The sequence below is a fragment of the Equus caballus genome, chromosome 12, assembly GCF_041296265.1.
Source record: "Equus caballus isolate H_3958 breed thoroughbred chromosome 12, TB-T2T, whole genome shotgun sequence".
NCBI classification, from domain to species: domain Eukaryota; kingdom Metazoa; phylum Chordata; class Mammalia; order Perissodactyla; family Equidae; genus Equus; species Equus caballus.
In genome coordinates, this window is record NC_091695.1 from 47,317,559 (window position 1) to 47,345,450 (window position 27,892).

Below are 27,892 nucleotides of genomic sequence, written 5' to 3' on the forward strand. Positions count from 1 at the left end.
TTGCATTTTAACCATGAAAACGCTTTATTGAACTTTAAGAGGGGGGAACCGGCCTCCCACAGTGTCCTCCGGCCCGTCCTGGAGCAGCAGCTCTCGGGTTCGTGGAGCAGGCCCAGCGCCATCAGCTCGGCCTCGGGCTCACTGCCAGGTGGCCGCTCGGGGGGCCGGCGTCTGGCAGTCCCTGCCACCTCTGGGGCGGGAGGGTGGGACTGGCCCGCCTGCCCCTGCCACCCCCTTGCTGGGGTGGCCTGATGCTCCTAGAGCTGCCTCAGATCACCGATGTGGCCCTGTGGGGCATGCCCAGGCCCCAGGTGGCCACACACTCCTCAGAGAGACCTGGCCCTGCTTTGGCCAGAGACCAGGACTGGCCAGGGACATGGTGGGGTTCGGTCCCCACTGTCTTCATCCCGGCTGGGGGAGCACTCATGGTGCCCCTGTCTTCCCAGGACCTGGGCTCGGGCCAGGCCAGGCCCCTCTGTGGGAGGGGGGCACCGTCCTCCAGGAAGGCCAGCATGAAGACCTGGGGCACGCTGCTGCTGGATGCCGGGCGCTTCAGGGCCGTCGCCCTCTCCATCACACTCCCCTCTAGAGGGTGCCAAGCCTCCAGCTTCCTTGCAGACATGGAGGTCAGGGGGTGGAGGGGACAGTCGAGGCCCCGGGGCAGCTCGCTGGGCCCTGCCAGGGCTTCATCTCCACTGTGCCCTTCACCACCCTGAGAGGGGCATCGGCTGCAGGCGTCACAGGGCAGGAGGGGTGTCCTGGGCCCTGTGGCTTGGTCCTCGTCAGGCTGGATGGGGCCTGTCACTGGGGCCCCAGTGGGGATGCAGGGCTGAGCCTGTCCTGTGGCCCTGGGGGTGGCCCAGGCGAGCAGTAAAGGGAGAGACGCCCAGCGTTCCAGCTCAGAGCCCACGGCTGGGGGCCACCTGTCCGCGGCTTCGTGATTCCCTGGGAGGTTCGGGAGGGAAGTGAAACGCCGTGGCTGCAGCCGATCCCTAGAGCTGTCCTGGGCCGGGGGAAGGCAGGCCAGACCCGGAGCCTCTGGGGCCCCGAGAGAGGTGTGAGCAGCTGTGGGCCCTGTGGAGGCCCCTTCATTCTGTGGCTCCTCGGCCTCGGGGACAACCTGGGCAGGCGAGGGTCCTGGCTGCTCGTGCTCGACGGGTAGGTGGGGGAGGGCCAGCCAGGCCTCACTGGGCAGCTTCTCACAGCCGGGAGAGGCGAGGACAGGCCTGGGCTCCGGGGACGCTCGCTCCAGGCCCAGGGGCAAGGTGGGGAACTCCTCCGGTTTGGCTGAAAGTGAGCAGATTGGGTTAACTTCTGCATCAGGCCATCTGGCCCGTGCAGGGTGGGGCCCCGTGGTGTCCTCATGGCTCCCTAGGTGGCAGCCCTGGCCCAACACCGAGAACAACCGTCCAGGTGCTGATGCCGTGTCTGCAGCATCTGCCCTCACAGCCAGCCCAGCCTGGCTGCCGAAGCTTCTCAGAGCAGAAGAGGAGATGGGGGGAGGCCCTGGGGGCTCCCCACTTTTCACGGCCCCCAGATGGAGAGTCGGGAGGGGACCGGGCCTGTGAGCCCACCTGGGGGAGGCAGGTCACATTTCATCCTCTGCAGCTCCACCATCGAGGCCTGGAGGTGCCTGAGCACCGCGTCATCCTCCAGGGCCCAGGGCTGGCACAGCCCGTCCTGCAGGAACTCCCGCAGGCCTTCCAGAGGCAGCTTCAGGAGGCGTTCTAGGCAAGGGGGTGCGCGTCAGGCCAGGGGCTCACCCTGGCCCCCAGGCACCTTGTGTGGACGCGGCTGTGTTCTGGAGGGGCCACCACCCCTGGGGGTCCCGCTGTGCCTAGGAGGGCCACGGGCAGGATCATGGACCAGGACGCCCTCGAGGCTGGGCCCACAAAGGCCCCGCCCCATTCCCACCACTTCTCAGAGGGTGCCCTGCCCTGGCCGGGCTGGAGCAAGGGCCACCACCCCCGGGCACACTCGGGCTTCACAGGCTCACTTACTTTTGTGCAGTTTGAGCACGGTGTAGGCCATGGCCGTGAGCACACGCTCACCCTCCAAGATGTAAGTGTCCCAGAGCTTCAGGGTGAGGGAGAAGGGGGTCTGTGGGGACAGCAGGCATGAGGGCACAGCTTTAGCAGAGCCACTGGGGTCCCAGCATGGGGTGAGAACCCCTTGTGCCTCTGGTCCCTGCGTCTGACAAGGTCCCGCAGCTCATCTGGGCGGACTCATCCCCATGGGGACATGGCTGCTGGACGAAGGTGCTCCCCGCCAGGTCACACAGGGACCTAAGGGGCTGGCCTGCGTGACTGCTGACCTGGCGGGCAACAGGGATGGCCCCCCACCCAGGGGAACACACCTTAAAGGAACAACACTATCTGCAATGTGGGACAAAGGCTCGTCCACACCCTGGGCTGACCCGGCCTTCCCTCCAGAGCCCAGGTGGAAACAGCCCGGCCCCGGAGCCCTGAGGTGCCCATCCTGGAGTGGGATCTGGGCTCCCCGGGAGGGGTCCTGGCCCCATTCACCCCTCAGTAGGGCCTGGCCTGTCTGGGCTGAAGTTGAGCTCGGCCCTCCCTGACGCCGGGGGCAGGGAGCGTCCCAGGACGGGTCCCTGGCAGCCTCACCCGGCCTATGAAGCATTGCAGGAACCACTTGGCGGTGTAGATGCCGGTGCACATGTGCTCCTCGTCCTAAGGGAGGGCAGAGGGCTCAGGGCCTGCCTGGTGCGCAAACCTCCCTATGCGGGGCCTTTGCAGCCGCTCCCGGGGGCTGAGTGGTTGCTCCTCCCGAAGCCCCGCTCAGCCCCGGCTGCCCCTGGCCACCGGACGAGCAGGATGAGTCCAAACTCTCTAGGCAGCAGGGGCCTGGCCCCTCCCCAGTCCCCACCCTGGGCCAGCGCCCGGGACGAGGCGGGACGCTCCTACTCACCAGGTGCTGCTTTAGCTTCGGGAGCCCTTTGGTGAGGACCTGCTCATGGTGGGCCTGGAACCTGAGCAGTTTCGGGAACCCCGGAACGAAGAAGCCTGAGAAGCCCCCGGCCCCGCCAATCAGAGCCGGATCCCAGCGGGGTTGGGCGCTGGCAGCTGCCCCCACTGAGCCCAAGGCCTCCTCTCGCCCACAGTGACCCCACATGCGCCCACGGCCTCCCTAATGCTGGCTGGACACCCTCTACCAGATAGCAGGATGCCCTGAGGCCCGGGGTGGCCAGGGACAGGAGCCCCTCACGGAGGCTCACTTGGCTGGCGCCCTGTGCTGGGGGTCAGGCAGATGTCCCTGCCCCGGCATCCCCTCGGCTCCCCACTCCCCACAGCGGGGCCATGGGGGTCCCACATGGCCGGTGATGGGGTGTGCATGGCCATCTCCTGGGCTCGGGAGTCAGGCTGGGGCCTGCAGGAGGGGGAGACGCTGCCATCTGGGCTTTGTCTCGCCGTGGGCATGGAAGGAGGCTGGGCCGGGGGGCAGATGTGAGGAAGGACCAGCAGAGATGTAAGAATCGTCTGACGAGGACAGAGCCGGGGGCCGTGGCTACAGGACCGAGAGGGCGGCATGGGGCTGCAGTGCCCTCCCTGAGGGGACGTGGATGGGGTGGGGGTCCCCAGGCAGCCCTGCTACTGGGGGGCTGTGCAGGCAGACCCTCCTGGGCGCTAAGTCACGTCCAGCGGTCCGCAGCGCCCACCTACCATGCATGGCGTGCCTCTCGCTGACCATGAGCTGGGCCAGCGCCCAGAAGGCGTCCTCCTCGCCCAGGAACATTAGCAGGACGGCCACGACCTCGCTCATGCCCTGGCAGTAGCCCACCTCCTACAAGAGCCAGACCACATGGAAGGATGACCCGAGGCCGCCTCTCCCTGCCCTGTGCTCCCATCTCAGCGTCTAGGAGCCCCTGGACAGACCCCTGCCCGGCCCAGGCTCTCAGGGCCCAGAGGGGAGTGGAGGCTGGCATGGGGCCCCCGAGATGTCGGCCGGGAGACCCGCTGCAGCAGCTCTGGCACCAGCACCACGGCAGCCCCGTGCCCGAGCTCTGGGGTGTCCCCCTGGGGTCCCCTTTCTCAGACGAGGGAGAGGCGCCTCCGTGAGGCCCACCAGGGTGACAGGGACCCGCGAGATCTGGAGACCCCGCCACGACTGCCGGCTGGAGCCTGACCGGGCGCAGGATGGCGGCTGGGCCAGACCCCGCTGTGGGCCACCCGTGGAGTCGGCTGAGCTGGTGGTTCTTGAGGGAAAGTTCTGGAAAGGGGAGCAGCCGCCCCGGGAGCCGCCTCCCTATCTGCCTCACTCTTAGGGAGTTGGGTTAATGGGGACCTTTGTCCCTGCTGGTTTCTGATGAATAATGTGGTGGCTTCAGGATCAAAACTCAAGTGTGACGACAAAAGCGATGCCCCTGAGGCCCCACACTGACTGGTGACACAGCCCCGCCGAGACGGGCGTCTGGCAGCCCCACTGAGCTCGTGGGCCGGGCAGCGCCGGGGGTGAGGGCCCCCTTCTGGTCCTGGAAGTGGAGTCTGCGTCCAGCCCCGTCCGCCTCAGCGTCAGGGGAGAGAGCCCCTCGCTGCGTCTCTGTGACCCTGTGAGCTGGAGGCCTGACGCGTGCCTCCTGTCTGGTCACAGACACTCGATTTTAAGAGGCAAGGACAGTGTGGGACCCTGGGCCTGGGGGCGGGATACTCACGGTGTTGTAAACAGAATAGGCTGCGAGCACATGGAACAGGGCTTGCTGCCTAGGAAAGGACGACAGGGGGCGGTGCTGATGCTGTCGGGTTCGTTCTGTGACAAACACCAACAACAGAACAGGTGTGGTTAAGAAGTCAGCCAAGAAGCTGACGTCTTCAGGGCGTCTCCATGTTTAACAACATTTTGGGGTGAAGTCTACACGCGATGAAATGCAGATACCTCAGGGGGACAGTCTGATGAGTTTTTATCTTCATTCTTTGTCTTTTAGTTTGTGTACGTCAAAGTTCCATCTTTCACCATGCAACATTATTTTGTTTGCTGTTGTCACCTCCCTTCTCCTACAGGACTCATGTCCCCCAGGACCCCTGCATCCCATCTGGGACCCCCTTCTCCCCTGGGATCCCCCATGTCCCCCTGGGGACCCTGCCTGCCCAGTGGCCTCACTTGATGCCATAGCGGTCCCAGTACATGATATGGTCCCGGAATGTTCGGTTCACATCCAGGTCAATCTGTTTGATGTCATCTGAGAACAGCCTGGCCTGCTCCTTCATTCTCTGTGGGGGAACCAGGAGGAGGAGCCGGCATCAGAGACACAGAACACTCCCTGCCACCAGCTGCACCCTGAGCAGAGCGAGCGCTCCTGGCTGGAACCTGAGTTTTTCCGCAGGAACCTCATCTCTGAAGCCAGGGAGGGTCCCAAGTGCCCACCACGCCTGTGAGGCCCACATGATGCCCAGCAGCCCCGGGGAGGGAACCCCGATGGTCAGCCCATGGGCTCCTCCAAGCCCAGACCCCCACCCATCAAATAGGCAGGTCCAGGCCCCTGACCGCTCTTCCCTGCCCTGCACGGGGGCCTGTCCAGGGTGACAGCGCCTGCCTGGGCTCTGAGCTCGCCCCCGGGAGGCAGCTCCCTGGAACCTGCTCCCAGGGCACCGGCCGCTCAGGGCCCTTGGGAGGCGGGAGGGCGGCTCGGCCTCGGCTCCCTGACACCCGCCTGAGTTCTGCAGCCAGACAGCGAGACGAGGCCACTCTCTCTGCACCCTCTACCTTCACCCGCTAGCTAATTCTGTTCACCACACAGGGATCCAGCACCAGCCCACTTGGCCAACCCTCAGGGCGCTGGGTGACTAGAGGGCTGCGGGGGCTCCAGGCCCGTCTGTGGCACCCGCTCCCATTGCCCTGATCTTAAAACTGCCCAGGGGGCGCACGGAGCCCCATGGCCCTGACACCCCCACTTTCGGCCCCCTGGTTAGGGAGGCAGAGAAGCATCCTTGGGGTTCCATGCAGGCCTCCCTGAGCCGCGTGTTTCCCACTTTAAAGCTCCTTGTGCTCAAGTGGAGGGAACGCTTGGCCTCTGCATCTCCCCCTGGACCCACCGACTTTTTACATCAGTTACTCATTCTGACTCGTAGGCTTCTGCAGAAAGTCTTGAGTTTCTGTCTGTGATCAGATCACCTGCAAGCGAAGGTCATTTTGTTTCTTATTCATCTGTGTGATGGTTTTTTTTTAATTTTCTTGTCTGACTGTATGAGTTAAAACTGCCAGAGCAATTCTGAATCAGTGGTGACAGCAGATGGCTCCGGTTCATTCTTCTGATGTGGATGAAAACGGCTCCAGCATTTCCAGCCCCTCAGAATATTTGCTGTTGGTTTTTCTTCAACAATTTTAGAAATACTCAGTTTATTTCTATTCTTCTATTTCTCATGATTTTTACCAACGGAGAAGTGGCTGCTGAACTGTATTCACTGGCTTTCTGAATCCGCTGATGTCATGGATGACTTTCCCCTTTTACGTGTCCACGTGCGGTTTGGTCCCCACGGGCTGGCTCTGGAACGCACCGTCCTGGGTCATGGGGTCATTCCTTTGAGATCCTGTACGTCTCCCCTGCGAGGATCATATCTAGACTCGTGCATCCACGGCGAGTGTGCGATGGACGGAAGGTCTTCCCCGGGCACTCTGCACGAGGCTCTGAAGTGGGGCCGAAGCGTCACAAAGATGGAGCGTCCCCTTCGCCCGACCTGAGCCCGGGCCGAGGAGCCGCGTCCACTGTACTGGGAGCAGCGGCCTCCACGGACGGCGCTCTTGGCTCGGCTCCGCTTCTCCTTCACCTCAGGCTTCTCTCCTCCCTCCACACGGGCCAATGCTGCTGGGAAATCCTCTGTTCAAAGGCCGCCTGAGCCGGGCACGGCCCTCCCTGTAGTTCTCTGAGCCCGTCCTGCCTGCGGCCAGGCCCGCTTCCCTGAACGCCCCGCACCCTCCCCTCTCTCCCTTACTCAGGCCCGGGAGAAGTTTAGCTGTAAAACTGGTTTTTCAAAGGACCAGTTCCTGGTTTTATTTATCTTTTCTACATCTTTTGGGTTTCTATTTCATTTTGCATTTTTAAACTCCCTCTTATTCTTTTCCTAATTTTTTAAAAAATTTTAAGGTTGAATACATAGTTTGTTAATGTCTGTTTTTTAGAAAATAAAACACTGTTTTGGGGGGCTTCTCATGGTCTGTTACATAATTTGTGGTTCCAATTTTCATGTCCTTGGGTCTAAAGTTTTGGTGCTATGGTGAACAGGACATTTTTCTTATAACATTTACACAGTAGCTGGTCAATAAGACGATGGTTTCCCTGGTGTCCGTGGCACACTGTGTAATACAAACTACAACCGTGTGTGCTGTGCGGAGTGACCACCTGCTCCTTCAGTCCCCTCTCCTGTGGCCGACTGGGCTCTCGGCTGAGTCCCTCGTGTCCCTACATACGGGCAGCGGCAGCTGTGGGGCAGTTTGTCTGGGTTTTCACCCGAATCCGGCTGCATCTGGCAGGCTCCTGGTCACGAGTTCAGAAGCGGACTCGGCTGTCAGGGGCTCGGGGGAGTCTGGGCAGCTGTGCAGGGAGCCTGGGGGCCCGGATGTGGGAGCAGGCGGGTGCGATGTCAGTGCTGCCCCTCCGCTCCCGGGAAGGAGCTGGCCTCGCCTGGCCCTGCACGGGGCGGCGGGAGGGGTCTGGGCTCAGCCCCCGCTCTTCTCTCCACACCTCCTTCCCTGTCTCCTGCGGGACCACAGGGACACGCTGCCTGCTTGACAACTACAGCCTCCTCTCGTCCTGGTCTGTGGGGCCCTTGGAGGGTCTCACGATTGAGCACGATGCTGGCTGTTGTTCCACAGTCGTCAGCGGATGCACACGTGTGGACATATTCACCACATAATTCCCGGCTGCTTGCTGAACTGTGACCCCATCACACCCCCTCGGGCTGCATCTCCCCGTGTCCAGGCTTTGCTGCGCCGGTCCCACTCAGTCTGGGCGCATCGCTGCCCTGCATAGTCAAGTGTGCACAGAGCCCCCTCCCTGGGCCATGTGACCTGGGGGACCCTCGGGTGGAGACAGGGCTGAGCCTTGGGAACCAGCCGGGTGCCGGGTCCCCGCTGGGGGGACAGGAAAAGACCAGTTCCTGGTCCCATTAAGTCTCTTCCTTTCTACCCAACGGCGCTCCTGTCTGTGATTTCGTGGGTTTGGTTGCTTTCCTCATTTTGTGGGTCCTGTGGGTGTGCTTCCTTGCTCTTTCCCTGGTTTCTGTCCTTTGCTGTGTGACTGTCCCCTACTCAGGGCTGTGGGCCGTAGTTGGATTCATGTGGCATCTGTCTGTCTCTGGCTCCAGTGTCTGCACTGGGTCAAGCTGAAGGTAATGGAGGCCCAGGCAGTGGGGGGACGGGCAGGGCCTTCCTGGCGGGAGTGTCCTGGGCCCGTGAGTCCAGTACGGGCCAGGAAAGAGCTGAGGCCAGGTGAGAGGGTCCCATGGCGCATGACCACCCGCCGGCTCCCCCAGCTCCTGAAAGGCCGGGCCTGTGGGCGCTGCCTCTGCCGAGTGTGGAAGGGCCGTACCTCGTATTTGCCTTTATTCTCCGCCTTCACCTTCTCCAGGTCCAACAGCAGCGACCACACTCGACCCCGCACCTGCGGGGGGATCCCCTTAAAGACCCGCTTGTGCATCTACGGGAAGCAGAAAGCTCTGGTGACCAGGCCGCAGGGCGACCCCGCGCACGAGATGGAGTGGGAGGCATCTGGAAGATTCTGGCCTCTGGCTCCGTGGTTCTGTGACCAGGACCCAGGCCCAGAAAGGGTTACGGAGGGTCTGGGCAACAACTGACATGGTCCCTCAAACGTCTTTCAGACAAGAGGCAGCTCTGTGCTCTGCTTTGCCGAAGCTGGTGTCCCCGTTTGGCAGACGTTGCTGTCTCGCACAGACACTCACGTATTTGCAGCAAGACCCCTGCCAACGGTTCAGCACCAAGCGTCCTACAGCCACTTTCTCTCATTAACGTCCTAAATTCTCCCGCTGAGAGGGCCAAGCAGCCGCTTTTGGAGCAGGTGATGCAGCAGGAGCGAGTTTACCTGCTCTGCACGCCCTAAATGGCCACAGTTGTTACAAATAAACTTCTCCTCCGCTCTTGTGTATAACGTCTCCACAGGCACCGAGCTCGGGGAGACGCTGCTCTGGGAGTCCCCGCTGTTCTCCAGCGCTCGTGCAAGCGAGAAACCTTTCTCCCCTACTTCTGCTTTGGTGGGCTTTTTGGCTCCGCACTCACCAAGAGACAAACCCACTGGGTTCGGTCACAGTTTCTCGGGAGACAGTGGGTCTACCTAGACCTGGGCCCCGTCTCCCACAACTAGGAGTGGACGAGGCCTCAGGGGACAAGGTGGACAGCGGTCCCGGCTTATCCATCCCATCGGGGCCCTGCCCTGGGGTGGCCTTGGCTCTGGCCTCAGATTCTCTCCAGGTGAGGTGACCCTGTGGGGTGGGCAGGGAGGCTGTGGGCTGCCCTGGGGACACAGGCCCGTGGTCCTTTGGGCTCAGGACAGGGTGCAGCCTGCCAAGCGCTCAGGTCCTACCTTCTTGCTGCCTTGGTACTGCCCCCAGTCCCTCAGCATCTTCAGCCACTTGTCGGCTCGCCTGATGTCTCGGCGTTTGTGCTGGGAAATGAGAAATGGTGGTGAGAGCCCAGCTGCCCGCTTCCTAGAGGGGCCCTAGTGCATCAGGTCACATCAGGTGCCCTGACATGAGGGAACTCAAAGGGGCCAGAAAAGGCGCCGACCCTCTCCCACAGACCCCCGGGCCTGCCCCGGTCCCAGCCTCGAGGTGGGGTCCTGGTGGCTGGCAGGCAGTGAGCCCTAAGCTGGGTGTGAGGTTCTGGGACAGGTGGGTTCAGTAAACAACGTCCCCTCAGGACAGTTCTGGGATCGGGGGTGGCAGGAACCGCGGGCCTGCACCCACGGCCACCTCCCGCCTGCGCAGCAAGGCCAGGCTCTTACCTTCGCCTCCTGGGTGGTGAGGCGGGGCAGCTCCTTCTCACTGGAAGGCAAGAGAAGCAGAGCCCTGAGGCCCTGCACCAGGCCAGGGGCCATAGAAGGACAGGGCCTGCCCCCAGCCCCCAAGTCTGGGCCCTGGATTCTGCGGAGGGAGGGCTGACCTAGGAGGGAGCCCAGACACAGGGCAGAGGAGGGCAGGGCGGCCAGGTGCCTGTGGCTGGAGGCAGAGCCCTCCTTGGGTGCCTGAGAAGGGCCAGTGCTGGTGCGGGGGTGGGCTGCGCCCAGACAGCAGCCCCACAGGAGGTGACCTGCCATTGTCCTGGGGTCGGGCTGGCCTGAGAACCACCGGGTGAGCCAGGGTGCCCCCTGTGGCTATCCTGCTGAGGTCTGCACACCTCCCACAGGGTCTGCCTGTCCAGCGTCCAGCCTGCCTCTCCCTCCCCGGCCGCCCACCCTCCTATCCCTGATGTCACCCATTTCTCGTCGTCACTTCAGCTACTCGGGCCCACCTTTTAACGCTTGTGCTGTCAGAACCTCTGAGCAGGACCCGCCCCTGATGGGTCCAAACGGCTGCTTGTCCACTGGGTGATGGGCAGTGACTGAGGCCCGCGGGCAGCCAGATTGGCCCCACACCATGTCTGCAGCCTCTGGCCCTTCCAGGCAGTGTCACCACATGGCCTGCTGCACCCTCCACCTTCATGCTGCACTCCCACGGCGCCTCCTCTCCGTCCTCCCTCCACCTGCCAGGCTGCTCCTCCACTCTCCATGCTCCACACCCTCCCTCCCCTCCTCTCCTGATCAGGCACCTCCTCGCTGGCTTCTCCCCTGCAGGTCTGACTGGTGGTGTCTCCAGAGAGCACCGCAGAGAACTTGGGGCTGACAGAGGCCCTGGCTCAGGCGTCTCAGGTGAGTGCCTCCCCCGGGCCTTGCCCTGCTCTGGGCTGTCCTCCCCCAGAGAGGAGGCCCCATCCCAGGAGCCCAGCAACTTCGGTCCTGCCCCAGGCTGGCTCCGTCCAGGGGCACATGCCCCACCCAGTCCCATCTCCCTCCAGCCTCCTCTCCTCTCTGTCGCCACCAAGGCCCAGCCTCCATCCCCAATCTCCTCCCAGCCCCAGACCGGGGGTCAGGCCGTCTTCAGCTGCCTTCCAACTCCGCCTGCCTCTGTCCCCTTCCCAGGAGGTTCCCAGGCCAGGTCCTGTCTGAACGCGCCCCCTGCCTATCCTGTCAATGCCAGAGGCCACATCCCTGGCTGCCCCTTGTGCCTGTGCCCATGTGGCCGCTACACTGGAACCACCTGTGCCCTTGGAGACCTGCTGGACAGCTGCCCACAGGCTGGGCCAGGCGCCCCTCACTCTGTGGTCACACCCTGTGGAGCCACTGCTGGCCAGGCTGGACATGCACTCTGACTGTAGGAGGTGGACACCATCACGCCCTCCCTCATGCAGGCGTGGAGGCCACACTGCTGAGTGTCCCAGCCCGGCCAGGGCCCTGCTCCACCCCTGCCCACCACTCTGAGGCCCCTTCTGGTCTCTCAGCTGGAGCCGACTGTAGACCCTGGACTGCAGTGGGCACCAGGGGACGAGGCTCTGAGCTGGGGAGACGGGTCCTGCCTCCAGAGAGGGGTTTCCACCAACAGAAACCATCCCTGAGATGAAAAGAGCGGGCGTCCAGGTGACTCACTGCAGGAAACCGAGGCGGTCGGTGACCTTGGAAAGGGGGAGCTCGGGGTCTTCCTGCGGATCCACTGGAACCCCTGCCTGGCGTCCCTGCAACCCAGAGGGGGCAACGTGGTGAGGGCGCGCCAGAGCCAGGGACCAGGGGCAGGAGGGCACAGGGCGGCTCCTCCCTCCCCTGTCCTGAGGGAGCTCTGGAACCTGCGACAATGGGCACAGACTGAGGGATGAGGACGCACCTTCCTGAACGGGAGCAGCCTGACAGCCTCCCCTGCTCCTGCTGTGTGATCCCACCCTGGGCCCCACCTGCTCCTGCTGTGTGATCCCACCTGGGCCCCACCTGCTCCTGGAACTGTGATCCTCATCTGGGACATGACTGTTCCCGCTGTGTGATCCCACCTGGGCCCCACCTGCTCCTGGAGCTGTGATCCTTATCTGGGACATCAGTGCTCCTACAGTGTGATCCCACCTGGGTCCACCTGCTCCTGCTGTGTGATCCCCACCTGGGACCCACCTGCTCCTGCTGTGTGATCCCACCTGGGCCCCACCTCCTCCTGCTGTGTGATCCCACCTGAGCCCTACCTGCTCCTGGAGCTATGATCCTTATATGGGACATGACTCTTCCTGCTGTGTGATCCCACCTGGGCCCCACCTGCTCCTGGAGCTGTGATCCTTATCTGGGACATCAGTGCTCCTGCTGTGTGATCCCCCCTGGGCCCTACCTATTCCTGCTGTGTGATCCCCCCTGGGCCCCACCTGCTCCTGCAGTGTGATCCCACCTGGGACCCACCTGCTCCTGCTGTATGATTCCCACCCTGGGTCCCACCTGCTCCTGGAGCTGTGATCCTCACCTGGGACATCACTGCTCTTGCTGTGGGATCCCCACCTGGGCCTCACCTGCCTCTGCTCCCTATGATTCTCGCCTGGACCTCACCTGCTCCTGCCAGCCATGGGGTCCCTCGCCTGGGCCGTACCTATTCCTAGAGCTCGGATCTCCTCCTGGGCCTCACCTGATCATACTGGGCAATTATTTTTGCTCTTTCCAGGGCCAGCAGGGTCTCTGGGTCTTCCTTCATGTCTAATATGCAAGACAAAAAAATCCAAATGTAGCACTGCACTCAGAGCTTCAGAGAGCAACCTGTGTGCCCCGCTGCCAGCCCCCCGGTCTGTCTGATCAGAGAGCGGGCAAACCCGCAGGCAGGGCGGGCGGCATCCGGCTTGGCGGAACACAGGTTCACACTCACACTTTCTCGCACTCCCGCTTAGGGGCTACCCTCCCAGCCCCCTGGGACTTCTGTCCTCGTGAGATCAGAGTTCTCGTCAGCTTATGAGGAGGGAGAAGGTGGACCCAGGGGCTCAGATGACCTGCTGACCGGCAGCCTGGTGTGCACGCTCCGGGCCCAGGGTGGCACTGAGCAAAGGAGTGTGCGGCTGCTGGCCGATGATTCCCGCAGGCGCACTGGGAATCCGACTGTGCTCTGAGACACCAAAAGCACAAGCAACACAAGAGCAGATGAGTCAACGGGACGCCAGCAACACGCAAACTGCTGTGCTTCAGACAACACCACCGAGGAGTGCAGAGACGGCCCGCACGAGGAACGAAGATGTCTGCCAATCACCTGTCTGATCAGGGCCTGCTGTGCAGAATATATAAAACTCCCCAACAAACGACAAATAGCCCAATTCGAAAGAGGACAAAGGTCGGAGGGACATTTCTCCAACGTGATGTACAAACGGCCGACAAGCCCGTGAGGAGGTGCTCAACGGCACTGGCCCCCAGGGAAATGCAGACGGAAACCATGAGACCCCACTTCCCGCCCACTGGACCGGCTCTCACCAACGGATGGACAGAACGAGTGTGGGGGGGGGAGGACCTGGAGCCTCCGCGTTGCTGGTGGGAATGTCAAATGGTGCAGCTGCTGCGGAGACCGGTTTTGTGGTTCCTCAGAAGTTACACGTAGAGTTACCACGTGACCCAGCAATTCCACTCCTAGGCACTCGCCCAAGGGAAGTGAACACTGGTCCTCAAGCCAATATTTGCACACGCGTGTTCATGAAGACCTTCTCACAGTTGCAAATAGGTGGAAACAATGTGAGCTTCCATGCACGGATGAAGAAACAGACACAATGGGCTCCACTCTGTGCAATGGAGTCTTACCCACCACAGAAAGGAGTGAAATCCTGCTCCTGCTACAGCACGATGGACACGGTGCTGAGCAAAAGAAGCCAGACACAAAAGACCCATGTTACAGGATTCCACTCACGTGAGATGTGCAGAATAGTCAGACCCACAGAGACAGAGAGGGGTCGGTGGTCGCCAGGGGCTCGTGGAGGGAGAATGGGGGTACCTGCTCACAGGCAAGAGAGTTCTTTATGGGGCCCTGAAATGTCGTGGAAATAGTGGTGAAGGTTGCACAGCTCTTAAATACTCTGAAAACCACTCAACTGCCTACTTTAACAGCTGAGTCTGATGGTTGGTGACGTTAGGAAAAGCTGCTCTCAGAGCTGGGCTCCCACTGGCTCAGCCCCGGGACCGCGACAGGGGAGCTGGGAAATAGCATGGAGACTGAGAGAGCCGTCAGAGGCGCTCCTGGCCACAGAAGCCCCTTTGCTCCTGCCCTCGTAGCTCCTCCCTGGGCCACACCAACCCGGGATGTCCCCACTGTGGGGGTCTGGAGGCCAGAGGCCCCTGGCTCGAGCCTCTGGGAGCTTCCACAGACCAGGTCACACCCGGTCCTTCACAGGACACGAAACTCCCACATTGATGCCATCCACTTAACTGTAACTGGTTCTGGCTGGTGAACGAGCTTAGACAACACCACCAGCCAGTTAGGCGATAGGAGATTGGGTTTGAGGAAAGGATCACATGTCTGACCTCCAGCCACCTCTGTGCCTGTGAGACCTTCTCTCAAGTGGAGGGACCCCGGGTTCCTGGATCTGACTGGGCACCAGAAGGAGGGGCTCCATTTCCCCCTCACATGGAAGGAAAACAGCAGCTGGGACAGGAGGGCCTGTAAGCTTCCAGAACCAGGGGCCAGGGCGATAAGCCTCTAGAGAAGCAGGGACAAGGTGACATTGGGGGAGGCCTCGTGCCCAAGCCCCACCCTGCAGGACAGATGATCATCAGCGGGCTGTGTGTCCAGAGTCACGAGAGGCTGTACAGTGGAAGGCCTCAACACTAGCATCACACAGGGCAGGGGTCAGAGAGAGCAGGTGGGCTTGGCTAGTATCCCGGCTCTACGTCAACTGCAGCCAAGGACAGGGGCGGCGCGGGCAGCACCTCACACGAAATCCGTGGAAGGCTGTCTGAGCCCGGCAATGCATGAGGACTCGGGGTTTGGTGTGACCTTGTCTGGGGTTTGGTGTGAACTTGGGGGCGCTGTCGTTCCACCCGACAATGGGGCCCCTGGGTCAGCGTGCGGGTCAGCGGAGCTGGGCCCGAGTTAGCCCTTAACCCCTGAAGGTCAAGGGCCCCAGGCGGAGGGTCCCGTCACCACGCAGGGACGGGTCAGGAGGGAGAGGAGTCGATGCTAGTGTTCAGGCCTTTCACTGTACAGCCTCTCGAGACTCTGGACACACAGCCCGCTGATGATCGGCAAAGAACACGGGCGCACATGACCACGGTCCCCTGGGGGATGAGCCCCGTCCCCAGAACCCTGGCCATCCTTCCCTCCTCCGCTCCCCCCTGCCTGTTGGCTGTACGTGGAGCCGACTGGCGTCCATGTTGCACACCTTCCGTCTGCAACTCAAACTCAGTACAGCACGTTCCCACACCAGCCTCATCCAGCTTCCCCGCGGTTTCCAGTCTGACGACCGACCCAGGCCTCACAGGGCTACGACCTCCACTGGGACCCCACCCTGGCCTCTCACTGCCTGCTCTGGGCCTGCCTGGGGCCTCTGCTCTTCCTCTCTCCTCCTGCTCCATCCTCCTTCACCCTGCCCCTGCATCCTCCTCCACCCTCCTCCGCCTGCCCTTTCTCATCTGCCCTCCTCCTCTCCCTCTCCCTCTCCTCCTCCAACACGCGCCCCCTGCTCCGCTCTCCTCCATCCTTCCCCACCCTCCTTCATGTCCTCCAGCCTTCCCGTCTGCTTCCTCCAGCTTCACATCCTCTTTCTCCTGGTTCTCCTTCGGCACCGTCTCACCCGCCACCTCCGTCCATCTCGTCCCCCTCCTGGGCCGCCCTCCCCATCCTCTCTCATCACTCCTTGATCCTCCTCCTCCCACGTTCGCCATCCTCCTTCTCTCCTCCTCCACGTCCATCCACCATTTCTCTCCTACCCCTGGATCTTCCTCCTCCATGCTGCCCAGTCATCCTCCTCCTCCTCGTTTCAAAGGGACTCCAACCTCTTTCATACTCCTCCTGTCCCTACTGCCCTGCTCCACCCTCTCCTCCTCCACCTCCTCCACTATCCACCTCATCCTCCTCCTTTTGGTCCTCCCCACGCTCTCTCATCACTCCTCAGTCCTCCTCCTCCTCCTTCCATCTCCCCCATCCTCCTTCTCCTCCTGCCCTTCCAGCTACGTCCTCCTTCCTCCTCCCGCGTCTTCCTTCTCCATCCTCTTCCATCCTCCTGGTGCTACTCAATCATCCCCATCCACCCACTGCATCCACCCCCTCCTCACTCATCACTCCTCTCTCCTCCTGCTCCTCCTCCTCGACTCCCCTCGTACATCCACCCCCTAACCCTCCTCCTCCTCCTCCTCCATGTATTCCTCCATGTTGGTCAACCGTCCTCCTCCTCCAGCTCCATCCTCCTCCACCTTACTCCCCCTTCCACCCCCCTCCCCTACTTACCTCCTCCTCCTCTTCCTCCTCCTCCTCCATCCTCCCTCTCCTCCATCCTGCAGGTCATCCATCCTCCCCCGCTGTCCTCTGCATCCTCCTCCTCTACCTCCTCCGCGACTGCCCTGTTCCTCCTCCTCCTCCTCCTCCTCCTCCTCCTCCTCCCCTCTTCCTCACCTATTCTCCTCCACCCTTTCCTTCGGCTCCTCCATCTGCATCATCCCTGCTCTCTTCTTCCCTCCCCCTCCTCCTCCGGCATCCCTCTCCTGCTCACCCATCTACCCCAGAATCTCCTCCTGTTCTCCTCCTCCACCACCCTCCTCCTCTTTTCTCCTCTATCCTCCTCCCTCCTCCTCTCTCTCCCTCCTCCTCATCCTACCCCTCCTCCACCTGCAATCTCCTCCTCCTCCTCCATCGTTCCCCATCCGCCCCTCCCTCATCTACTCACCTCCCTCTTCCTCTCCTCCTCCTCCTCTCCCTCCTCCACCTCGGGCCCAGTTGTCCAACCTCTGACCTCAGCCTCCTCCCACGGGCAGGGGCAATGCGAGCAGCACCCTCACCCCATGGACCGGGGACGGCTGTCTGAGCCCGGCTCTCCATCGGGGCTCGGGGCTCGGTGTCACCTCGCCTACAGCCGAGGGAGTCCCGTGGCACCACCCCTGGCGGCCACTGTCCCCAAAGTCACGCTCACCTGACTGACCAGTCGCGGGCGCGAGCTTCGCCTCCTCCACGAACTCGACACTCGCGTCGAGGTGGGCAGTGCGAGACGGCAGAACCGCTCACAGAGGGCACGAGTGCCTCCAACTGCTAGGGACAAGAGCAGACAAGGTGCTGGGCAGCGGGCAGAACTTGGGGGTGCTCCCATTCCCCCCAAAATGGTGCCACCAGGTTGGCGTCCATGTCAATGAAGCCGGGCTTGACCTCTTACTTAACCCCCGAGGTTCAAGCGCCCTTGGGAGACGATGCCATCATGCAAGGACAGGAGAAACCCTGGTGAGTGCTGGCCCCGGGTGTACATGCCCGCTGTTCCCAGCGCGCCAAGCCCCGTCCCCAGAGCCCTGACAGTCCTTTCCCTGTCTCTCCCCCTTCTTGGGATCCGTGCGTGGAATAGACTTATATTGACGTCTCAAACCTGCTATCCTGGATTAACAATCCGTACAGCCCGTTACCTCATCTGCCTCAGCCAACTTCCCTGACGTGCCCAGTCTGACTACCAGACCTGGGGCTCACAGGTGTCCCGCCTCTACTGGGGTGCCGTCCTGGTCCCTCACTGCCCGCTCTGGGCCTGCCTGGGGTCCCTGCTCTTCCTCTACGCTCCGCCTCCATCCTCCTTCATCCTCCTCCACCTCCACTTTCTCCTCTGTTCTCCTCATCTCTCTCTCCCTCTCCTCCTCCACCATGCTCATCCTGCTCCATTCTCTCCCATCCCCCTCCTCCTCCTTCTTCCTCCTTCTCCTTAATCTCCTCCTCCTCCCACCTCCTCCTCCTCCTACCCATCCACTTCCTCCTGGATCTTCCTCCTCCATCCTTCCCCATCCTCCTCCTAAATCTATTCCAACCCTTTCCATCCTCCTCCTTCTCCTTCTCCACCATCCCCTCCTCCAGCTGCATACGCCTCCACCACACTCCCCTTTCGCTCCTCCTCCATCCATCTGATTCTTCACCTCCTCCATTTTCCCTCTCCTCCATCCTCCCCATCTTGCATCTTCCTCCACTGTCCTCTGCATCCTACTCATCCACCTCCACCTCTAGCGACATGTTCCTCCTGCCCCTCCCTCCCTTCCTCATCTATTCTCCTCCACTCTCTTTCTCCTTCTCCATCTTCTTCCTTCCCTTCCTTCTGCATCCCCCTCCTACTAATCCTTCTCCCCCATGCTCGCCCCCGTCCTCCTCCTCCACTATCCTCCTCCTCTGTTCTCTTCTATCCTCCTCCTTCCTCTTTGTCCTTCTCTATCTCCCTCCTCAACCTCTTACCCCCTCCTCATTCCAAAACCTACTCTTCCTCATCCATCCTCCCCACTTGCCACCTCCTCCTGCCTCTTCCTCCTCCTTCACCTCTGGGCATGTTTTCCGAGCACTAAATTCAGCCTCCACCCGTGGGCACCAGCACCATTGGCAGCCCCCACCCCATGGAGCTTGTGGGGGGCTGCCCCAGCTCAGCTTGCAATCAGGGCTCAGGGCTCGGTGTCACCTTGGCCACAGACAAGGGAAGCCAGTGCCCCCTGCACCACTGGTAGCCACTGTTCACAAAGTGGCCTGAAGGGAGGAGTGGACAGGCCTTGCTCACCTCTCCGAGCCGCGCCTCCTGTAGGAACACAACACTCACATGGAATTGGGCAGTGTGAGATGGCAGATTTGCTCACAGAGGGCACAACTGCCTTCAGCTGCTATGGACCAGAGCAGAGAATGCCGGGCAGCGAGCGGAACTTCAGAGCATTGCCATTCCACCCAACAATGGGGCTTCTGGGTCAATGTGCAGGTCAGTGGAGCCAGGCCTGACTTAGCCTTTAATCCCTGATGGCTAAGGGCCTCTGGTAGAGGGTCCTGTCACCAAGCAGGGACAGGATAGGTGGGGCAGGTGCTAGCGTGTGAGCAGTGGACCTGGGTGCACATGCCCGCTGTCTGGCTGGACAATCCCTGTCCCCAGAGCCCTCAGTGTACTTCCCTCCTCCTCTCCCTCTGCTTGGGAGCCGTGGGTGGAGAAGACCTATATTGTCGTTTCAAACCTCTTACCTTGAATTAAAAACTGGTACAGCAGGTTCCCATACACCCCTCACTCAGCTTCCCTGTGCTTCTCAGTCTGACGACCAGACCCGGGGCTCATAGGGGTACAACCTCCACTAGGACCCATCCTGGCCCCTCACTGCCTGCCCTGGGACCTCTGATCTTCCTCTATCCTCGTCCTCCATCATTCTTCCTCCTACTCCTCCATCCTTCTCCTCCTCCCTCTTCCTCCTCCTCCTTAATCTCCTCCTCCTCCCACCTCACCATCCTCCTCCCTCCTGCCCAGCCACCTCTTTCTTACTCCTTCTGGATCTCTCTCCTCCATCCTTCTCTATCTTCCTTCTCCCTCTCCTCCTCCTAAATCTACTCCAACCTCTTCCACCCTCCTCCAGTTCCATCCTCCTTCTCCTCTTCATTCTCCTGCTCCAAAATCTCCTCCTCTGCCTCCATCCGTATTATTCTCCTTTTTCTCTATCCTCACCATGTCTGTCATCACGCCTCCATCCTGCTTCTCCTCTTTCCCCTCCATCTGCATCCTTCTTCCTCCTTCTACATCTTCCTCCTCCTCCTTCTTCCATCCTCCTCCTGCTCCTCAGTCCTCCTCCTGCATCCATCTCATCCTCCCTCTCCTTGCTCATCAGTCCTCCCTCCTCCTCTTGCATTCTCCTCCTATGTCCACATCCTAACCCTCCTCCTCCTCCATCCTCCTCCTCCTTCTCCATCCTCCTCCATCATACTCCCCCTTGGATCCTCCTCCATTCACGTCATCCATCCTCGTCCTCCTCAATCCGCCCTCTTCTCTATCGTCCCAATCCTCCATCCTCCCCCGCTGTTCTCCGCCTCCTCATCCTCTACCTTCTCCTTTACTGTCCTTTTCCTCTTTCCCACTTCCTTATCTATTCTCCTCCACCTCTTAATTCTCCTCCTCCATTTTCCTCCTCCCCATCTCATCTTTCTTCCCCCTCTTCCTCCTGAGTCCCCCTCCTGCCCATCCTTCTCCCCCATACTCTCCTCCTGTCCTCCTCCTCCACTATCCTCCCCATCTATTCTCCTCTATCCTCCTCCTCTTCCTCCTCTGTCGTAATCTATGACCCTCCTCCTCTTCTTATCCCCTGCACCTCCTCAATCTCCCACTCCTCATCCATCCTTCCCCTTCTGCCCCCTCCTTGTCTATTCTCCTCCATCCTCCTCTTCTTCCTCCTTCTCCTCTCCCTCCTCCAGCTCTGGACAAGTTGTCTAGGCTCTGACCTCAGCCTCCCCCATGGACATAGGAACCATAGGCAGCACCCTCACCCCACGGAGCCAGGGGAGGGTTGCCTGAGCCCAGCTTGCCCTTGAGACTCATGGGTTGGTGTAACTTTGGCCACAGCCAAGGGAGGCCAGCATCACCCACCCCGTGGCCACTGTCCTCAAAATGGCCTGAAGTGGGGAGGGAACATGTCATGCTCACCTGACTGACCAGTTGCGGTGTGAGTTGTGCCTCCTGCACTCACATCGAGGTGGGCAGTGTGAGACGGCAGAGCCGCTCACAAAGGAGACAAGTGCCTCCAACTGCTATGGACAAGAGCAGTCAGGGTGCCGGGCAGTGGGCGGAATTTCGGGGTGCTGCCATTCCACCAGGCCATGGGGTGACAGGTGCAGCCTGAAGGGCTTCCCAGCTTCATCCGCATGTCTCTCAGCAGCGAGGTGATAGGATGCCTCGTCATCAGGAGCCACTGTCCTCCCTCAGGTGTCAGCTTCCACCTCATGTCCCTTTGCTGTTTGGTCTTTTAAAGAGCGGGTTTGCGGAAGCACCCTCCACTCAGGAAATCGGAAGGGCAGACATTTCCCTGTTCCGTGCTCTTCTCTGACTCCGATTACACATTTCCCACAGAGACACGTGACTCTGTGGGGTGCATGTGTCACTTGTTGTAAGTGGCTCCCGGGACGCGTGTTCCCTTGGAAAGGCTGTTCTGGGTCACGGCAGCATCACACTGAGTCATCTCTGTGTTTTCATTGCTGTCAGGCTCGTCCCTCTGGTGACAGCTCCTCAAGTTTTCCTGGACTTTCTTGTTCAGTGATTTCTCCATGTGAACTTAAAATCAGCTCACCTAGGTCCCCAAATCCCCGAATCATGTTTTCCTGGGCTCATCTGTACTTTGACATAAGGAGAAGCACATCTTCTCGGGGGTCTCCTGTCCAGCGAAGGGACAGCTGTCCTCTCACTCCCTCCTGGTACTGGATGCCGACGGTGCTGGACTCAAGCGATTCCTGCTGGGACAGGGAAGGGGGTGGCTGGCTGGCACACGGACTCTCACCTGGCAGGGAGTGGTGGGTGAGGGGTCTCTGTACATCTGTGACACAAAGAACCTCATAAGAGTAACACCAATGCGAACAACAACCCTCACAGGCACCACGCCAGCTCTGAGTGCTGTTGGCCTGTTGATGCCAATGTCACCCTGCACGGCGGTCGCCCTCCAGCTCTGGCTCCCACAGAGGCAATGAGAACCAGCACCCTCCCACCTCACAGAGAGGCTGAGCCGCTCTCCAGTGTGTGTGCGTGCATGTGTGTCCTGCTCAAGTGTGTACACTCATGTGTGCATGTGTGAGCACATGCATGCTGTGTGCGCAAATGTGCACGTATGAATGCATGATCATGTGTGCATATATGAAGATGTGCATGCTGTGTGCATATAAACGTTCATGTGTGAATATACACATGTGCACATGTGTGAGCAAGTATACGCTGTGTGGGTGTGAATGCGCGAATGTGTGCGCATGTGTGTGTGTGTGAGCAGGTGTATGCTGTGTGCGTGTGAATGTGTGCACATGTGTGTGAGCAGGTATATGCTGTGTGTGTTTGAATGTGTACCTGTGAAAGCGTACACATGTGTGCGTGTGTGAGCAGGTGTGTGCTGTGCACATGTGAATGTGCATGTGCCTGTGTGTCCAGCTCCTCCTCTGCACTTGGCTGACCCCCCGTGAGCACACACTCCAGATGTGCTGGGGGTGCAGGCAGAGGTGTGGTGTGCACAGGCCCCATCCCGAAGCTCGCCCACTGGCCAGGTGTGACGCGGGCAGTGTGCAGGGTGCCAGGTTTGCCTGGCAGGGCAGGAACCAACACACCGCCCCGTCATTCACTTCTTGCCCAACCCTCCTTATGAGTGGGGCTTTGAGGTTCCAAGGATTAACACTGTCCGAGGCCATATGATGCGCAGTGCCAGAGTGGGGCGTGAGCCAGGTGGCATGGGTGGACAGCTGGGGCCAGGGCCCCACTCATCAGGACCCGGCGGTCAAGGAGGTGGTAGGAGGACAGGGTGAGAACTCACCACTTGGTCTTGAGCCTCTGCCCCTCAGGGTGTCAGGTGGGGCCCTCCAGATCTGCCATCTCCCTCTGCAGTCGTGCAGCCACTGGAAATGGAACAGAGGAGCAGCAGGATGACCTCGTGGTTGCGGTCAGTCCTGCAAGCCCATGGCCTTTCCTCTACGTGGCCCTGATCCACAGGGACTGACTGGACATCAATAGCCCCAGGTCCTTACCAGTCTGAGCCCAGGCACATGGCCCCTCAGGGTTGAGGGGTGGCCCTGCTCGGGCTTAGCATCACCCCAGCACTGGATACCCCTTGGCTGCCACCCTCCTGCGTCCTGCTCTCGCCCTTTAACCTTCAGCCTGGCCCTGGCACAGTGGCCACCATGGCCCAGAGACCCCCCCAGCCAGGTGTCCATCATGTCTCTCTCCTGCTCAGGAGGGACATCAGCTTCCCCATCCCGACGAGACCCTCCAATGGTGGGGAAGCCCCACTCTGTCCCTCCCATGGGAGGAGGGTGATCCCCGCCCACCTGTGGTCTCGGCCAGGCCCTCCTGGCCACCCCCTAAAACTGAAACCCCCCCACGTCCCCTGCTTCAGTTTTCTCTTGAGCACTTGACACCATGCAGTGCCCATTTATTGTGCTGACGTCCACTGTTTCCTGAAGTTACCATGGGTGGTGGCGTCTCTTCTAGTTCACGCCCTGGACGGCTCCTGGATACACAGCAGAAGCCCCTGAATAAAACCAAGTTAGAAACGTCTGACTCTCAAGCATTCTGGTGCCAGCACTTGGGTGATGAAGACCCTGATGATGAAGACCCTGAGGTCTCAGGCACAGGCTGCCTGCCCAAGGCGCCTCACCCACCTAGGCCTCCAGCTCGGACCCCAAGGTTCTGCGAGCCCCTCTAGTGCTGGAGACGCTGGGGAGCCCATCCCATCAGGGGAGGGCGAGGTAGTGTCCAGGACAACCCCCATGTACTCCCTGAGTCAAGCCAGCCACCAAGGCTCCGGGACAGTGGCTCCGACATGAGATCTGCGCTCACCTCTCCCTACCACTCTCCCCTGCCCACCTGGACTCACGGTGAGAAGGCTGCACAGTGTTGTGCAACCTGCAGACGGCACAAAGCCGCAGGCTGCCACTGAGCTGCGATGAGGCTGGGCAGAGGGGCGCAGAGACAGCACCTGTGACCCACCATCCACACTTTCAAGCTAATGGGCAGATGGAGCTGGCCCATCCACCGACCCCCACCTCATGGCTCATGACGTGTCATCTTGTGACTTTGCTTCTGCCTGACAATAGGGAACAGTCACTGGACCGGCCTCTCCCTGGGACCCTCGTCGGCTGTTGGAGGGGCTCCTCCTGGGCCCCAGGGTGGGGCATCTGACCTTCAGTCCAGAAATGAAGGTGGAGGCTGTAGGGCAGGGGGCTTCCCCAGCCTCAGGCAGGAGGCGCCCCGGCCCTGTAGCCTCCAGGCTCCAGCCACGGCCTAGGTTCTGCTGAGAAGCTGCCTTCCTGGGCTGACCTCTGGTCCTCAAGTTCCACAGGAGGCATCCCCCAGTTCTACACAGCAGGACAGCCTGAGGGGACAAATGACCTCAAAGAGAAGGGCTGGGACCTCCCAAGGGGTGGCACTGAGCAGAGAAGAGGAGGGGCCTGTGTTACAGCCACGCTCGTGGGAGGTGCAAGGTGTCATTTGAAAAATGCTCAACAGAAACATCTCAAAAACCATAAAACGTCAACTTTGACCCAGCAATCTGATGTCCAGGACGCCGCTGAGGAGATTGTCCAAAATAGGGCAAAAGCCACGTGTAAGCAGCTGTGTTACAATCCTGACGTCCAACCTCAGCATCATATCGAGGATGCAGGTGCACTTCAGGGCGACCACACACTAATGCGAGTGGACATCCCACTTTCAGACCAGGACGCTGGGAAACACAAGACAATGCTGCTCCATGTGAAAGAAGACGGAAGAGAGGAGGAACTCGGGCACGGACAAGGAAGGTGAGGCCGTCCCTGAGTCTTCTTCCAGGGATCTCACAGGTTCCTGTGTCACGTTTAAGTCCTTGGTGAGTCTGTGCTGGTTTGTGGGGTGGATGGTGTGAGAGAAGAGTCCGTTTTCATTCTCCTGCATGCACATGTCCAGTTTTCCAGCACCATTGTTAAGAGACCGGCCTTTCCCTGTTGACTAATCTCGGCTCCCATGTTGAAGATCAGTTGACCGCATACGTATGGTGTCCTTCTGGGCTCTCGATTCTGTTCCGTTGGCCTGTGTGTCTGTCTCTATGCCAGCGCCACACTGTTTTCATTACTGTAGCTTTAGGATAGTTTGAACCAGGCAGCTGATGCCTCCAACTGTGTTCTTCCTTCAAGATTGCTTTGGCTGTTCCGGGTCCTTGGTGACTCCACGTGAATTTAAGGATTGTTTTATCTACTTCTGTAAACTTCCACTGTGATTTTTTTTTTTTGAGGAATATTAGCCCTGAGCTAAATCTGCTGCCAATCCTCGTCTTTTTGCCAGGGAAGACTGGCCCTGAGCTAACATCACTGCCCATCTCCCTCTACTTTATTTGTGGGACGCCCACCACAGCATGGCTTGCCAAGTGGTGCCGCACCAGGGATTGGAATGGGCGAACCCTGGGTCGTCGAAGTGGAACATGCGAACTTAACTGCTGTGCCACCCAGCCAGCCCCTACCATTCTGATTTTGGTAGGGATGGCATTGAATCTGTAGACTGCTTTGGGTATCATGGACATTTTAACAATAGTCACTCTTACAATCCATGAGCGCAGGATGTCTTTCCATGTATTTGTGTCTTTATCAATTTCTTTGAGCAATGTCTTATCATTTTCAGCATACAAGGCTTTCATTCCCTTGGTTAATTTCATTCCTAAGTATTTTATTCTTTTTGATGCTATTGTAAATGGCATTATTTTCTTAAGCTCCTTTTTGGATAGTTCACTGTGGATGTGCAGAAAGGCAACAGATTTTTATACATTGATTTTGTATCCTGCTCTTTTACTGAATTTGTTTATTAGATCTAACAGTTTTTTTGTGGAGTCTTTAGGGTTTTCTACTTAAAAGACCACGTCATCTGCAAACACAGATAACCTTCCTTCTTCCTTTCCAATTTGGATGCCTTTTATTTCTGTTTCTTGCCTGATTGCTCTGGCTGAGGATTCCAGCACTGAAGAGAAGTGGAGAGAGTGGGCATCCTCGCCTTTACGACATCAGTTTTGGCAATGATTTTTGCACTTGACACCAAAAGCCAAGGCAACAAAAGCAAAAACAGACAACTTGGTCTACATCAAACTACAAAGCTTCTGCACACAAAGGAAACCATCACCAGAGTGAAAAGGCAACCTACGGAAAGAGAGAAAATATTTGCAAACGATAGAACTGATAAGGGGGTGATATGCAAAATATATGAGGAACTCCTACAACGCAATAGCAAAAACCTAATTTAAAAATGGACCAAGGACCTGCATAGACATTTCTCAGAAGAAACATACAGATGGCCAACGGGTACATGAAAAGATGCTCAATATATCATCAGGGAAATGCAAGTCAAAGTCACACTGAGATGCCACCTCACACCCATCAGAATGGCCGTGATCAAGAACAGAAAATAACAGGTGCCTGCAAGGACGTGGAGAAAACGGAACCCGTGTGTACTGTCGGTGGGAATGTAAGGTGGTGCAGCCACTATGAAAAAGAGTATGGAGGTCCCTCAAAAGATTAAAAATAGAATTACCGGGGCCGGCTCCATGGCCAAGTGGTTAAGTTCGCATACTCCACTGCGATGGCCCAGCGTTTGGATCCTGGGCGTGGGCATGGCACCGCTCATCAGGCCACGTTGAGGCAGCGTCCCACATCCCACAACTAGAAGGACCTGCAACTAAGATATACAACTATGTACAGGGGGGTTTGGGGAGATAAAGCAGGAAAAAAAAATAGAATTACCACAGGATCTAGAAGTCCCACTTCTGGGTATAAATCCAGAAGAATTGAAGTGAGGGTCTCAATAGGGGTCTTGCTCTTGTGTTCACTGCAGCATCATTCACGACAGCCAGGATGCAGAAACAGCTCAAATGTCCATCGGCCGAGGAATGGACACAGAAAACATCACCTGTACTCACAGCAGGAATATCACCAGCTTTCAATAGCAAGGAAATCCTGCCACGTGTGACAATGCAGAGGCACCTCGAGGACGTGGTGCTGAGTGAAATAAGACAGTCACAGGAGGACAACAATCTAGGGTTCTACTCCTCTGAGGGACTTCAGGTTGTCACTGTCACAGAAGCAGAGGGTGGAATGATGGCAGCCAGGGGCTGGGGAGGGTGGGGTCGTCCAGCAGGCACAAAGTCTCAGTCACATGGGACGAGTGTGTTCTAGAGACCCCCCGTACGCCATGCTGCCCGAAGGTCACACACTGTGTTGTGCACTGAAAACTTATCAGGAGGAGCTTGTGTGTTCTTATCAACAGTATTACATATGTGTAATTTGAATACCAGGGGAAAAAAAGAAGACAGAATTAATATTTGAAGAAATAATTGCTGAGAATTTTCCAAAATTAGTGATAGACACCACAGCACTGATCCAAGAAGCTCAAAAGATACCAACTAGGATAAACATCCAAGCGTGCACACACACACACACACACACACACACACACAAACACACGCACGCACACCCCTGGGCAAATCATATTCAAAATGCTGAAAATCTTGAAGGCAGCCAGACTATAAGAACCAGGTTGCTACAGAGCAACAAGGATAAGAATTACAGTAGATTTCTCATCAGAAACCATGTGAGTAAGATAAGGGAGTGACGTCTCTAAAGGGTTAAAATAACAGTCAACCCAGAATTCTATATCAAGTAAAAATATCTTTCAAAACTAATGGAGAAATAAAGACTTTCCTAAACCAATAGAAACAGAGGGAATTTGTTTCTAGCTGACTTGCCTTATGAGAAATGTTTAAGGAAGTGCTTCAGGCAGAAGAAATGTGATAGAGTCAGAAATTTGAACCTAGAAACAAAAGGAAGAGAGTCAGAAATGGAAGAAATGAAGGTAAAATATACTTTCCTTACTTTTAACTGTTCTGCAAGATAACTGACTGTTTTAAACAATGATAGTAACAATGAATTGGATGATTATAGCATATGGAAATGTGGAATGTCTGACAACCATGGGGACAGGTACAGGAGGGAGGAATTGGGAACATAAGGTCCTTACCTTATACAGGAAGCAGTAGAGGATTATTTGTTGGTGAACGCAGATTATTTCAAAGTATATTTTAAATCCTAGGGCAACCACTAAGATTAATAAAGGAAACCTCAACTAAAGTTGGAGTCATGAAGGCCTGTAGAGGGAGCCCTCATGCCCTACTACCTATCATCAATTATCCCAACAGCAGGATGTCAGTTACTGACCCCAACAGGAGGATATCAGTTACTGACCC

At 58.7% G+C, this 27,892-nt stretch overlaps 1 protein-coding gene across 5 annotated transcripts; it reads right to left on the bottom strand.

Annotated features, from left to right (window-relative positions):
• On the bottom strand, nt 1-27,892 carry LOC111775995 (USP6 N-terminal-like protein). 5 transcript variants are annotated; one of them, XM_070229013.1, is made up of 21 exons: nt 27,667-27,892; nt 27,395-27,459; nt 26,185-26,322; nt 23,682-25,793; nt 23,104-23,167; nt 22,454-22,535; nt 20,596-21,395; nt 17,113-17,228; nt 12,648-12,715; nt 11,645-11,730; nt 9,968-10,007; nt 9,548-9,628; nt 8,540-8,647; nt 5,116-5,225; nt 4,670-4,718; nt 3,681-3,801; nt 2,929-3,023; nt 2,625-2,690; nt 2,001-2,100; nt 1,575-1,727; nt 1-1,287 (listed from the first exon to the last, which is right to left on the bottom strand). In XM_070229013.1, the coding sequence occupies exons 9-21, from the start codon at nt 12,711-12,713 to the stop codon at nt 269-271; spliced, it is 2,094 nt and encodes a 697-aa protein (XP_070085114.1). In that variant the 5' UTR covers nt 12,714-12,715; nt 17,113-17,228; nt 20,596-21,395; nt 22,454-22,535; nt 23,104-23,167; nt 23,682-25,793; nt 26,185-26,322; nt 27,395-27,459; nt 27,667-27,892; the 3' UTR covers nt 1-268. The 5 variants fall into 5 exon arrangements, with proteins under 5 accessions (XP_070085114.1, XP_070085115.1, XP_070085117.1 ...); XM_070229014.1 differs by lacking the exons at nt 26,185-26,322; nt 27,395-27,459; nt 27,667-27,892 and having other exon boundaries at nt 17,113-17,225; nt 23,682-25,555; XM_070229016.1 differs by lacking the exons at nt 20,596-21,395; nt 22,454-22,535; nt 23,104-23,167; ... (2 more) ...; nt 27,395-27,459; nt 27,667-27,892 and adding an exon at nt 18,709-18,851.

Bases quoted from the DNA above. Each gene is read 5' to 3' on its own strand.
- LOC111775995 (XM_070229013.1), bottom strand. From the start codon at position 12,713: ATGAAGGAAGACCCAGAGACCCTGCTGGCCCTGGAAAGAGCAAAAATA. The intron at 8,648-9,547 runs GTAGGACCTGAG...TGCTTCCCGTAG, and splicing joins AGTACCAAGGCAGCAAGAAG to ATGCACAAGCGGGTCTTTAA. The intron at 5,226-8,539 runs GTACGGCCCTTC...GTTCCCCCACAG, and splicing joins AGAATAAAGGCAAATACGAG to AGAATGAAGGAGCAGGCCAG.